Source organism: Salmo salar, unplaced genomic scaffold, assembly GCF_905237065.1.
Source record: "Salmo salar unplaced genomic scaffold, Ssal_v3.1, whole genome shotgun sequence".
Taxonomy (NCBI): Eukaryota; Metazoa; Chordata; class Actinopteri; order Salmoniformes; family Salmonidae; genus Salmo; species Salmo salar.
In genome coordinates, this window is record NW_025550917.1 from 427440 (window position 1) to 442500 (window position 15061).

At 49.7% G+C, this 15061-nt stretch overlaps 1 protein-coding gene across 2 annotated transcripts in view; it reads right to left on the bottom strand.

Moving 5' to 3' along the window:
- Nucleotides 1-15061, bottom strand: part of LOC106592024 (ras GTPase-activating protein 3) — a 148584-nt gene that overhangs the window by 5255 nt on the left and 128268 nt on the right. Inside the window, exons 17-21 of one of the 2 annotated variants that reach the window (XM_045713997.1) lie at nucleotides 11622-11695; nucleotides 10664-10770; nucleotides 5967-6049; nucleotides 5522-5542; nucleotides 3175-3383 (exon numbers count right to left, since the gene is read on the bottom strand). In XM_045713997.1, the coding sequence (XP_045569953.1) occupies nucleotides 3175-3383; nucleotides 5522-5542; nucleotides 5967-6049; nucleotides 10664-10770; nucleotides 11622-11695 (494 nt within the window). The remainder of the gene's footprint in view (nucleotides 1-3174; nucleotides 3384-5521; nucleotides 5543-5966; nucleotides 6050-10663; nucleotides 10771-11621; nucleotides 11696-15061) is intronic. The other variant, XM_045713998.1, reaches the window with a different exon arrangement.

Consider the following 15061-nt stretch of genomic DNA (forward strand, 5'->3'; position numbering starts at 1 on the left):
CACCCACATCATGATTACCAGGACCCACACGATATCAACTACGTCATGATTACCAGGACCCACACAGACCACAGATATCTCAGTTCAATATCAAGGACCAAAACACAGACACGTCCGAGAGAGAGAGAGGTGAAAAACAGAAGAGAGAGAGAGAGAGAGGTGAAAAACAGAAGAGAGAGAGAGAGTGATAGAGAGAGAGAGAAGGGAAGATAGAGAGAGAGAGTACGAGATGAAGGTGAGAGAAAGACATCAGTCTAACTGATGATGATGATGATGATGATGACCTGAAGTGGTGAGGTCTACCCCTTCACTGACCCACTACAGCAGGGGTGTCAAACTCAAATACCCAGTGGGCCAAAATGTAAAACCTGAACAAAGTCGCGGGCCAACATTGAACAAATGAACCTTTTAATATGGACCCAAACAAGTTTTGCTTTAACATTGAATATGGAACAAGCATCGCTTATTACCATACAATATATAATTTAATAGTGGAGACATGCAAAATCGAATTTCAAATGAAAAAACACATCAATGGCATTCATTTATTAAATAAATAAAATTTAAATAAAAATCGCATGCCTCTTTTCTATTTGCAGCCTTCTGATTTAAATACCAAAATAAACTTTTTCCACTGGCTAATAATTTTACAAATAAAATGATAATACTCCACGGATGAAGACTGACAGCTGAGCAGTATCAGATGCGTCGCAGCTCTCATCCACAGCGAGGGAAACGCAACGAAATCTTTTCCCTTTTCCATCAGCTGGTCATACAGATTGGTGGCAAGATCACATGTGCAATCAGCTACTGTGTTCCTGCTCAGGCTCACGTTTGAAAATGCTTGCTTTTTCTCTGGGCATACGAGGTCACAAACTTTCATCATGCACTTTTTCACGAACTCTCCCTCATTAAAGGGCCGGGCTGATTTTGCGATCTCTGCTGCCACTATATAACTAGCCTTTACAGCAGCCTCACTTTGTGATGTGGCTTTTTTGTTGTTGTGAAACCAAACTTCTTTCCATCTCCTCTACTTTCTGGCTCCTTTGAGTCATGTCCAGGTCCTTGTATTTGTCATGGTGTTTCGTTTCATAGTGTCGTCTAATGTTGTACTCCTTACTTACAGCCACGTTGACTCCACAAACAAGACAAACAGGTTTGTCTTTTACATATGTAAACAGATATTCTGCCTCCCACTTGTCCAGAAAGCTCCTGTTTTCTGCCTTTCTTTTCGCCATTTTTGGGAAGGGATAGCGCGCTGACAGTTGTAGCGTCTATGTTGCTATGACAACTGTCACAGAGGAGAGGGCGTTTCTGGGTCCTGTCCTGATTGGCGCGCGAAAACAACAGCAGAGCATTATGGGATTCGTAGTATTAGCGGTGAATGCGCTGTATAATACCAGCTCTAGTAGTAATTAGGTATTGTCTCGCGGGCCAAATATAATTTGACACCCATGCACTACAGGGTCAACCCCTTCACTGACCCACTACAGGGTTAACTCGTTCACAGACCCACTACAGGGTAAACCCCTTCACTGACCCACTACAGGGTCAACCCCTTCACTGACCCACTACAGGGTCTACCCCTTCACTGACCCACTACAGGGTCTACCTTTTCACTGACCCACTACAGGGTCAACCCCTTCACTGACCCACTACAGGGTTAACTCGTTCACAGACCCACTACAGGGTCAACCCCTTCACTGACCCACTACAGGGTCAACACCTTCACTGACCCACTACAGGGTCAACCACTTTCACTGACCCACTACAGGGTCAACCCCTTTCACTGACCCACTACAGGGTCAACCCCTTCACTGACCCACTACAGGGTCTACCCCTTCACTGACCCACTACAGGGTCTTCCCCTTCACTGACCCACTACAGGGTCTACCCCTTCACTGACCCACTATAGGGTCAACCCCTTCACTGACCCACTACAGGGTCTATCCCTTCACTGACCCACTACAGGGTCAACCCCTTCACTGACCCACTACAGGGTCAAGCCCTTCACTGACCCACTACGGGGTCAACCCTTTCACTGACCCACTACAGGGTCTACCCCTTCACTGACCCACTACAGGGTCTACCCCTTCACTGACCCACTACAGGGTCAACCCCTTCACTGACCCACTACAGGGTCTACCCCTTCACTGACCCACTACAGGGTCAACCCCTTCACTGATCCACTACAGGGTCAACCCAGGGTCAACCCTTTCACTGACCCACTACAGGGTCAACCCCTTCACTGACCCACTACAGGGTCTATCCCTTCACTGACCCACTACAGGGTCTATCCCTTCACTGACCCACTACAGGGTCTACCCCTTCACTGACCCACTACAGGGTCAACCCCTTCACTGACCCACTACAGGGTCAACCCCTTCACTGACCCACTACAGGGTCTATCCCTTCACTGACCCACTACAGGGTCTACCCCTTCACTGACCCACTACAGGGTCAACCCCTTCACTGACCCACTACAGGGTCAACTCCTTCACTGACCCACTACAGGGTCAACCCCTTCACTGACCCACTACAGGGTCTACCCCTTCACTGACCCACTACAGGGTCAACCCCTTCACTGACCCACTACATGATCTATCTCTTCACTGACCATCTACTATGTACATACTCAGTGAGCATAGCCTTGCTATTGAGAAAGGTCGCCGTAGACAGACCTGGCTCTCAAGAGAAGACAGGCTATGTGCAACACTGCCCACAAAATGAGGTGGAAACTGAGCTGCACTTCCTAACCTCCTGTCCAATGTATGACCATATTAGAGACACATATTTCCCACAGATTACACAGATACACAAAGAATTATAAAACATGTATGAGAGAGAGACAGAGAGAGACAGAGACAGAAACAGAGAGAGAGAGAGACAGACAGGGAGAGAGAGACAGAGAGAGAGAGACAGAGAGAGACAGAGAGAGAGACAGACAGAGAGAGAGAGAGACAGAGAGAGACAGAGAGAGAGACAGAGAGAGAGAGAGAGAGAGAGAGAGAGAGAGAGAGAGAGAGAGAGAGAGAGAGAGAGAGACAGAGAGAGACAGACAGAGAGAGAGAGACAGAGAGACAGAGAGAGAGAGGGAGAGACAGAGAGAGAGGGAGAGAGAGATAGAGAGAGACAGAGGGAGACAGAGAGAGGAAGAGACAGAGAGTTACTCACCCAGTACAGGGTGTACAGCCTGGTTCTGTGTCGGCAGACATCTTACAGCAGAGCCAGTGTCCGTTGAGGTAAGCTGAGGGGTGGTAGGTGCTCAGTCTCTTCCTGTTGCACTGGCTGACCTTGGTCAGGATGTCTATCCAGTCTCTGGCCTCCACACAGTTATTAGCCTGGATGTACAGAGCTCTCTCTGGCTGAATTACCTGGAACATCTGGGGGAAGGGATGGGGGAGAGAGATACAGAGAGAGAGAGAGAGAGGGGGGAGAGAAGGGATGGGGGAGAGAAGGGATGGGGGAGAGAGATACAGAGAGAGAGAGAGAGAGAGAGAGAGAGAGAGAGAGAGAGAGAGAGAGAGAGAGAGAGAGAGAGAGAGAGAGAGAGAGAGAGAGAGAGAGAGAGAGAGAGAGAGAGAGAGAGAGAGAGAGAGAGAGAGAGAGGATGGGGAGAGAGAGAGAGAGAGAGAGATAGTGGGAGATAGAGAGAAAGAGTGGGAGAGAGAAGGGATGGGGGAGAGAGAGAGAGAGAGAGAGAGAGAGAGAGAGAGAGATAGAGAGACAGAGGGAGAGAGGGAGAGAGAGAGAGGGAGAGAGGGGGAGAGAGAGAGAGAGAGAAGAGTAAGGCTGTGAACGATCTAAGAGACAAGGCAAGAAGGGCCTTCTATGCCATCAAAATGATTTGGCTAAAAATACTACAGCAGGTATACTGTAGAACCCATTAATCTGTAGAACCCATTGATCTGTAGAACCCATTGATCTGTAGAACCCATTCATCTGTAGAACCCATTCATCTGTAGAACCCATTCATCTGTAGAACCCATTCATCTGTAGAACCCATTGTTCTTTATGGTTGTGAGGTCTGGGGTCCGCTCACCAACCAAGAATTCACTAAATGGGAAACCCAATCGAGCCTCTGCATGCAGAATTCTGCAAAAATATAAAATAAACACCAAAAAATGCATGCAGAGCAGAATTAGGCCGATACCCGCTAATTATCAAAATCCAGAAAAGAGCCGTTAAATTCTACAACCACCTAAAAGGAAGCGATTCCCAAACCTTCCATAACAAAGCCATCACCTACAGAGAGATGAACCTGGAGAAGAGTCCCCTAAGCAAGCTGGTCCTGGGGCTCTGTTCACAAACACAAACACAAACAGACCCCACAGAGCCCCAGGACAGCAACACAATTAGACACAACCAATTAGACACCAACCAAATCATGAGAAAACAAAAAGATAATTACTTGACACACTGGAAAAAAATAACAAAAAAACAGAGCCAACTAGAATGATATTTGGACCTAAACAGAGAGAACACAGTGACAGAATACCTGACCACTGTGACTAATCCAAACTTAAGGAAATGATTTGACTATGTACAGACTCAGTGATCATAGCCTTGCTATTGAGAAATGCCACCGTAGGCAGACATGGCTCTCAAGAGAAGACAGGCTATGTGCAACACTGCCCACAAAATGAGGTGGAAACTGAGCTGCACTTCCTAACCTCCTGCCAAATGACCATATGACCATATTAGAGACACATATTTCCCTCAGATTACACAGATACACAAAGAATTTGAAAACAAATCAAACATTGGTAAACTCCCATATCTACTGGGTGAAATACCACAATGTGAAATCACAGCAGCAAGATGTGTGACCTGTTGCCATGACAAAAGGACAATCAGTGGAGAATAAACAACATTGTAAATACCACCAATATTTATGTTTATTTATCTTCCCCTGCTATTCATACTACAACTATTTACACGTTGCTAAAATGATTGAAATGTCTATATTTTTTTAAACCTTTTTGAGTACAATATTTATTGTTAAATTCAAAATAGTTTGTTGTTGATGTTGTTTTTTGTGTCTTTTCACTTTTGTTTATTGTTTATTTCACTTTTTTTGGAAATGTAAACACATGTTTTCCATGCCAATAAAGGCCCACTGAATTGAGAGAAGGCCCACTGAATTGAGAGGAGGCCCACTGAATTGAGAGGAGGCCCACTGAATTGAGAGAAGGCCCACTGAATTGAGAGGAGGCCCACTGAATTGAGAGGAGGCCCATTGAATTGAGAGGAGGCCCACTGAATTGAGAGGAGGCCCACTGAATTGAGAGGAGGCCCAATAAAGGCCCACTGAATTGAGAGGAGGCCCAGTGAATTGAGAGGAGGCCCAGTGAATTGAGAGGAGGCCCACTGAATTGAGAGGAGGCCCAGTGAATTGAGAGGAGGCCCAGTGAATTGAGAGGAGGCCCACTGGATTGAGAGGAGGCCCACTGAATTGAGAGGAGGCCCACTGAATTGAGAGGAGAGTACACAGTCATTAGCCCTCTCTGGGCTTGATTACCTGGAACATCCAGGGGGACGTCTAGTGGAGGGGAGGAGGAGGAGGAGGAGGAGGGAGAGAGGGACATGTTACAACCAGCAGTGTATAAACCTTCTTCAGGTCTCCGTCTCTAACTCCTGCAGCAGAAACCAGTCCTGGAACACCACGTCCCATCTACATAGATCTACAGACAATACTACCTGTGGAGTCAGGACTCATAACAGACAATACTACCTGTGGAGTCAGGACTCATAACAGACAATATTACCTGTGGAGTCTGGACTCATAACAGACAATACTACCTGTGGAGTCAGGACTCATAACAGACAATACTACCTGTGGAGTCTGGACTCATAACAGACAATACTACCTGTGGAGTCAGGACTCATAACAGTCAATTAATACCCTGGTTGTTGATTTGTGCTGGTGTTTGGTAGTTGGTGTTTGATGGTTTTGTAATTCTTACGTTCTTCATCTTGAATGACTCTTCCTCCAGTCTCTCCACAGCCAGGATGTTCTCTATAGGGATTCTGCAGAGAGCGCCCTCACCTGGAGAAAACAAGGCACTGCATCAGATAACCAGAACAGACAGCTGTGTGTGTGTGTGTGTGTGTGTGTGTGTGTGTGTGTGTGTGTGTGTGTGTGTGTGTGTGTGTGTGTGTGTGTGTGTGTGTGTGTGTGTGACTGTGTATGGATTCTGTGTGTTTAACATCACTACATGGACCCTTCTAGACTGTTAGTACTGACCCGCCTACTGCTCTCTCCCACCTACTGCCCTCTCCCACATACTGCACACTGCCTTCTCCAACCTACTGCACACTACCCTCTCCCACCTACTGCACACTGCCCTCTCCCACCTACTGCACACTGCCCTCTCCCACCTACTGCACACTGCCCTCTCCCACCTACTGCATACTGCCCTCTCCCACCTACTGCACTCTCCCACCTACTGCCCTCTCCCACCTACTGCACACTGCCCTCTCCCACAGACTGTACACTGCCCTCTCCCACCTACTGCACACTGCCCTCTCCCACCTACTGCACATTGCGCTCTCCCACATACTGCACATTGCGCTCTCCCACATACTGCACACTGCCCTCTCCCACATACTGCACACTGCCCTCTCCCACATACTGCATACTGCCCTCTCCCACCTACTGCACTCTCCCACCTACTGCCCTCTCCCACCTACTGCACACTGCCCTCTCCCACAGACTGTACACTGCCCTCTCCCACCTACTGCAGACTGCCCTCTCCCACCTACTGCACACTGCCCTCTCCCACCTACTGCACATTGCGCTCTCCCACATACTGCACACTGCCCTCTCCCACATACTGCACACTGCCCTCTCCCACCTACTGCACACCGCCCTCTCCCACCTACTGCACACTGCCCTCTCCCACCTATTGCACACTGCCCTCTCCCACCTACTGCACACTGCCCTCTCCCACCTACTGCACACTGCCCTCTCCCACCTACTGCACACTGCACTCTCCCACCTACTGCACACTGCCCTCTCCCACCTACTGCACACTGCACTCTCCCACCTACTGCACACTGCCCTCTCCCACCTACTGCACACTGCCCTCTCCCACCTACTGCACACTGCCCTCTCCCACCTACTGCACACTGCCCTCTCTTACCTACTGCACACTGTCCTCTCCCACCTACTGCACACTTCCCTCTCCGACCTACTGCACACCGCCCTCTCCCACCTACTGCACACTGCCCTCTCCCACCTACTGCATACTGCCCTCTCCTACCTACTGCCCTCTCCCACCTACTGCACACTGCCCTCTCCCACCTACTGCAAACTTCCTTCTCCCACCTACTGCACACTGCCCTCTCCCACCTACTGCACACTGCCCTCTCCCACCTACTGCACACTGCCCTCTCCCACCTACTGCACACTGCCCTCTCCCACCTACTGCACACTGCCCTCTCCCACCTACTGCACACTGCCCTCTCCACCTACTGCACACTGCACCTCCCACCTACTGCACACTGCCCTCTCCCACCTACTGCACACTGCCCTCTCCCACCTACTGCACACTGCCACTCTTACCTACTGCACACTGCCCTCTCCCACCTACTGCACACTTCCCTCTCCGACCTACTGCACACCGCCCTCTCCCACCTACTGCACACTGCCCTCTCCCACCTACTGCATACTGCCCTCTGCCACCTACTGCAAACTTCCTTCTCCCACCTACTGCACACTGCCCTCTCCCACCTACTGCACACTGCCCTCTCCCACCTACTGCACACTGCCCTCTCCCACCTACTGCACACTGCCCTCTCCCACCTACTGCAAACTGCCTTCTCCCACCTACTGCACACTGCCCTCTCTCACCTACTGCACACTGCCCTCTCCCACCTACTGCACACTGCCCTCTCCCACCTAATGCACACTGCCCTCTCCCACCTACTGTCCTCTCCCACCTACTGCACACTGCCCTCTCCCACCTACAGCCCTCTCCCACCTACTGCACACTCACTCTCCCATCTACTGCACACTGCCCTCTCCCACCTACTGCCCTCTGCCACCTATTGCACACTGCCCTCCCCCACATACTGCACACTGCCCTCTCCCACCTACTGCACACTGCCCTCTCCCACCTACTGCCCTCTCCCACCTACTGCACACTGCCCTCTCCCACCTACTGTCCTCTCCAATCTACTGCATACTGCCTTCTCCCACCTACTGCACACTGCCCTCTCTCACCTACTGCACACTGCCCTCTCCCACCTACTGCACACTGCCCTCTCCCACCTAATGCACACTGCCCTCTCCCACCTACTGCCCTCTCCCACCTACTGCACACTGCCCTCTCCCACCTACAGCCCTCTCCCACCTACTGCACACTCACTCTCCCATCTACTGCACACTGCCCTCTCCCACCTACTGCCCTCTGCCACCTATTGCACACTGCCCTCCCCCACATACTGCACACTGCCCTCTCCCACCTACTGCACACTGCCCTCTCCCACCTACTGCCCTCTCCCACCTACTGCACACTGCCCTCTCCCACCTACTGTCCTCTCCAATCTACTGCATACTGTCCCCTCCCACCTACTGCACACTGCCCTCTCCCACCTACTGCACAATGCCCTCTGCCACCTACTGCACACTGCCCTCTGCCACCTACTGCCCTCTCCCAGCTACTGCCCACTGCCCTCTCCCACCTACTGCACACTGCCCTCTGCCACCTACTGCACACTGCCCTCTGCCACCTACTGCACACTAACCTCTGCCACCTACTGCCCTCTCCCACCTACTGCACACTGCCCTCTGCCACCTACTGCCCTCTCCCACCCACTGCATACTGCTCTCTCCCACCTACTGCATACTGCTCTCTCCCACCTACTGTATACTGCTCTCTTCCACCTACTGCACACTGCCCTCTCCCACCTACTGCACTATGCCCTCTCCCACCTACTGCACACTGCCCTCTCCTACCTACTGCACACTGCCCTCTCCCACCTACTGCACACTGCCCTCTCCCATCTACTGCACACTGCCCTCTGCCACCTACTGCACACTAACCTCTGCCACCTACTGCCCTCTCCCACCTTGTGCACACTGCCCTCTGCCACCTATTGCCCTCTCCCACCTACTGCATACTTCTCTCTCCCACCTACTGCATACTGCTCTCTCCCACCTACTGCACACTGCCCTCTCCCACCTACTGCATACTGCTCTCTTCCACCTACTGCATACTGCCCTCTCCCATCTACTGCCCTCTCCCACCTACTGCCCTCTCCCACCTACTGCCCTCTCCCACCTACTGCACACTGCCCTCTCCCACCTACTGCACACTGCCCTCTCCACCTACTGCCCTCTCCCACCTACTGCCCTCTCCCACCTACTGCATACTGCTCTCTCCCACCTACTGCACACTGCCCTCTCCCACCTACTGCACACTGCCCTCTCCCACCTACTGCACTCTCCCACCTACTGCACACTGCCCTCTCCCACCTACTGCACACTGCCCTCTCCCACCTACTGCACACTGCCCTCTCCCACCTACTGCCCTCTCCTACCTACTGCCCTTTCCCACGTACTGACCTCGCCCACGTACTGCACACTGCCCTCTGCCACCTACTGCCCTCTCCCACCTACTGCCCACTGCCCTCTCCCACCTACTGCACACTGCCCTCTGCCACCTACTGCACACTGCCCTCTCCCACCTACTGCACACTGCCCTCTCCCACCTACTGCACACTGCCCTCTCCCACCTACTTCCCTCTCCCACCTACTGTACCAGTCTAAAGTTTGGACACCGATTCATTCAAGGGTTTTTCTTTATTTTTAACATTTTCCACATTGTAGAATAATAGTGAAGTCATCCTTTGCATTGATGACAGTTTAGCACACTCTCAACCAGTTTCAACCAGATACCGTCCATCTAACTACACCTCTCTAACACATAGTGGATACCATCTAACTACACCTCTCTAACACATAGTGGATACCATCTAACTAACTACACCTCTATAACACATAGTGGATACCATCTAACTACACCTCTATAACACATAGTGGATACCATCTAACTACACCTCTATAACACATAGTGGATACCATCTAACTACACCTCTATAACACATAGTGGATACCATCTAACTACACCTCTATAACACATAGTGGATACCATCTAACTAACTACACCTCTATAACACATAGTGGATACCATCTAACTACACCTCTATAACACATAGTGGATACCATCTAACTACACCTCTATAACACATAGTGGATACCATCTAACTGCACCTCTATAACACATAGTGGAAACCAACTAACTACACCTCTATAACACATAGTGGATACCATCGAACTAACTACACCTCTTTAACACATAGTGGATACCATCTAACTACACCTCTATAACACATAGTGGATACCATCTAACTACACCTCTATAACACATAGTGGATACCATCTAACTACACCTCTATAACACATAGTGGATACCATCTAACTAACTACACCTCTATAACACATAGTGGAAACCATCTAACCACACGTGGTGAGCATTAATACAATTAAACACAACAACAACTTCACAACACACAGATGTTGAGCACACTGACAGACCAGACATAGAACCAGGTCTGACAACCCGTAGAAGAATCCCCACAAACCTTCAGCCCTTACCTTTGGTTTTGTGGTAGGTAAACTCATGGTTAGTGAGACGAAACCACCTCTTCTTGAAGTTCTTCAACCCAAAACGGTTCCTCCCCTGGGCTCGCTTGATCATGAACCTGGAGAGAAGAAGAAATGAGTGACTGAGAGAAGGAGGAAGAGATAATCGCCAGGACAGATAATCAGACAGAGAGGTCTTCAGAGAAACACATGAGGTGAAGGACAGACGGTAGTGAGTCTGGGGCCCGGTCCAATAGTACTGTAGAGATACCAGGTTATATAGGTTCTGTAGTGAGTCTGGGGCCCGATCCAATACTACTGCAGAGATACCAGGTTAGATAGGTTCTGTAGTGAGTCTGGGGCCCGATCCAATACTACTGTAGAGATACCAGGTTATATAGGTTCTGTAGTGAGTCTGGGGCCCGATCCAATACTACTGTAGAGATACCAGGTTATATAGGTTCTGTAGCGAGTCTGGGGCCTGATCCAAAACGGTGTTCTCTCTCTTACCCCTCAGTGTTCTCTCTCTTACCCCCCTAACCCCCTCAGTGTTACCCCCTGTGTTCTCTCTCTTACCCCCTAACCCCCTCAGTGTTACCCCCTGTGTTCTCTCTCTCTTACACCTAACCCCCTCAGTGTTAACCCCCTGTGTTTTCTCTCTTACCCCCTAACCCCCTCAGTGTTACCCCCCTGTGTTCTCTCTCTTACCCCCCAACCCCCTCAGTGTTAACCCCCTGTGTTCTCTCTCTTACCCCCTAACCCCCTCAGTGTTACCCCCCTGTGTTCTCTCTCTTACCCCTAACCCCCTCCAGTGTTACCCCCTGTGTTCTCTCTCTTACCCCTAACCCCCTCAGTGTTAACCCCCTGTGTTCTCTCTCTTACCCCCTAACCCCCTCAGTGTTACCCCCGTGTTCTCTCTCTTACCCCCTAACCCCCTCAGTGTTACCCCCCCATGTGTTCTCTCTCTTACCCCTCTTTCAGCATGATGGGAGTCTCGATACTCTTCTGGTCCCATCTCCCTGACGACGAGATCAGGTCCAGGAACTACAGACAGACAGACAGAGGGAGAGTCTCAAATTTACATTTTACATTTTTGTCATTTTCGTAGACTCTCTTATCCAGAGCGAATTACAATAGCAATTAGGGTTACGTGCTTTGCTCAAGGGCACATGGGCAGATTTTTCACCTAGTCATCTTCGGGGATTCGAACCAGTGACCTTTTTTGGCTACTGGCCCAACGCTCTTAAATCGCTAGGCTACCTGCCAAATCACACCCTATTCCCTATGTAGTGCACTACTTCTGGTGTCTGAAATCACACCCTATTCCCTATGTTTGTGCACTACTTCTGGTGTCTGAAATCACACCCTATTCCCTATGTAGTGCACTACTTCTGGTGTCTGAAATCACACCCTATTCCCTATGTAGTGCACTACTTCTGGTGTCTGAAATCACACCCTATTCCCTATGTAGTGCACTACTTCTGGTGTCTGAAATCACACCCTATTCCCTATGTAGTGCACTACTTCTGGTGTCTGAAATCACACCCTATTCCCTATGTAGTGCACTACTTCTGGTGTCTGAAATCACACCCTATTCCCTATGTAGTGCACTAGTTCTGACCAGAGCCTAGGCAACATCCCCTCCGCCACGCTGACTCTCAACACGGGGGCCCCCCAGGGGTGTGTGCTTAGCCCCCCACCCCCTCCGTAACCCCTGTTTACCCACAACTGTGTGGCTAAAGTACGACTCCAACTCCATCATCGAATTTCCTTGACGACACGACGTTGTTAGGACCTGATCACCGACAGCGATGAGACAGCCTATAGGGAGGAGGTCTGAGACCCTGACAGTGTGGTGCCAAGGACAACAACGTCTCCCTCAACGTCAGGAAGCCGATGGTGCACTACAGGAAACGGTGGGAGGGTTCACACCCCCGTCGACGGAGCCGTAAGGGAAGAGGGTCAAGATCTTCAAGGTCCTCGGTGTCGACATCGCTGAGGACTTCACATGGGTCCTCTCACACCAGAACAGCAGCGAAGAAGACACGACAACTCTTCTTCTCCCTCAGGAGGCTGAAACGATTTGACACGGCCACCGCAGATCCTTAGGAACTTTTACAGCTGCACCATCGAGAGCATCCTGACTGATTGGTATGGCAACTGCACCGCCCTCGACCGGAAGGCCCGACAGAGAGTGATGCGGACGGCCCAGCGTTGGGGGATGAGCTGGGGGTGAGCTCCCAGCCTTCCAGGACATACATGCCAGGCAGCGTCTGAAAAATTGCCAAAGACTCCAGCCACCCGAGACAAGGACTGTTCTCCATGCTCCTGTCCTGCAGGCGGTACCGGTGCATCTGCAGGCGGTACCGGTGCATCTGCAGGCGGTACCGGTGCATCTGCAGGCGGTACCGGTGCATCAAGGTTCAGACAAACAGACTCCTAAACAGCTTCTATCCCCTGGCCATAAGTCTGTTAAACCTGTTAGGGCTAGGGGGCAGCATTGACACGGCTGGATAAAAAACATACCCGATTTAATCTGGTTACCACTCCTACTCAGTAACTAGAATATGCATATACTTATTACATATGGATAGAAAACACCCTAAATTTTCTAAAACTGTTTGAATGGTGTCTGTGAGTATAACAGAACTCAAATGGCAGGTCAAAACCTGAGAGATTCCTTTACAGGAAGTGGCCTGTCTGACCATTTCTGGAACTTCTTTGCCATCTCTATCATTTACTAAGGATCTCTGCTCTAACGTGACACTTCCCACGTCGTCCATAGGCTCTCATAGCCCGGGAAAAAAGAGAATGTCGTCATTCCAGCCCCAGGCTGAAACACATTATCGCCTTTCTCAAGTGGCCCATCAAGAGACACTAGCTTATGCGCGTGACCCCGACCGCCCCCGCCTTTGGGATTTTTTCCTCTGTTTGCCGAAAAGGAGATTCCCTGTCGGAATTTTACCGCTTTTCTACGAGAAAAATGACGTAAAAATTGATTTTAAACAGCGGTTGACGTGCTTCGACGTACGGCAATTGAATACTTTGAATTTTATTGTCGGGAATTGCGCCAAGCGCGACACTTCTTTACTATTTCGGATAGTGTCTGGAACGCATACGAACAAAACGCCGCTATTCGGATATAACGATGGATTATTTTGGACCAAACCAACATTTGTTATTGAAGTAGACGTCCTGGGTGTGCATTCTGACGAAGACAACAAAAGGTAATGACATTTTTATAATAGTAAATATGATTATGGTGAGTGCTAAACTTGCCGGATGTCTAAATAGCGAGCCCGTGATGCCTGGGCTATATACTTAGAATATTGCAAAATGTGCTTTCACCAAAAAGCTATTTTAAAATCGGACATATCGAGTGCATAGAGGAGGTCTGTATCTATAATTCTTAAAATAATTGTTATGCTTTTTGTGAACGTTTATCGTGAGTAATTTAGTAAAATGTTAGCGAATTCCCCGTAAGTTTGCGGGGGTATGCTAGTTCTGAACGTCACATGCTAATGTAAAAAGCTGGTTTTTGATATAAATATGAACTTGATTGAACAAAACATGCATGTATTGTATAACATAATGTCCTAGGGTTGTCATCTGATGAAGATCATCAAAGGTGAGTGCTGCATTTAGCTGTCTTCTGGGTTTTGGTGACATTATATGCTGGCTTGAAAAATGGGTGTCTGATTATTTCTGGCTTGGTACTCTGCTGACATAATCTAATGTTTTGCTTTCGTTGTAAAGCCTTTTTGAAATCGGACAGTGTGGTTAGATTAACGAGAGTCTTATCTTTAAATGGCTGTAAAATAGTCATATGTTTGAGAAATTGAAGTAATAGGATTTTGAAGATTTTGAAAATCGCGCCACAGGCTGGCAGTGGATGTTACGTAGGTGGGACGAATTCGTCCCGCCGGTCCCATAGAGGTTAAATCAACTTCCTCTCTCCCTCTCCAATAGACAATCCACATTAACTGGTCACTGGGGGGCTGGTCAGTACCAGAACCTTAGAGCTCTCATTCTGATCACTGGTCAGAACCAGAACCTTAGAGCTCTCATTCTGATCACTGGGGGGCTGGTCAGTACCAGAACCTTAGAGCTCTCATTCTGATCACTGGGGGGCTGGTTAGTACCAGAACCTTAGAGCTCTCATTCTGATCACTGGTCAGTACCAGAACCTTAGAGCTCTCATTCTGATCACTGGTCAGTACCAGAACCTTAGAGCTCTCATTCTGATCACTGGGGGGCTGGTCAGTACCAGAACCTTAGAGCTCTCATTCTGATCACTAGGGGGCTGGTCAGTACCAGAACCTTAGAGCTCTCATTCTGATCACTGGGGGGCTGGTCAGTACCAGAACCTTAGAGCTCTCATTCTGATCACTGGGGGGCTGGTCAGTACCA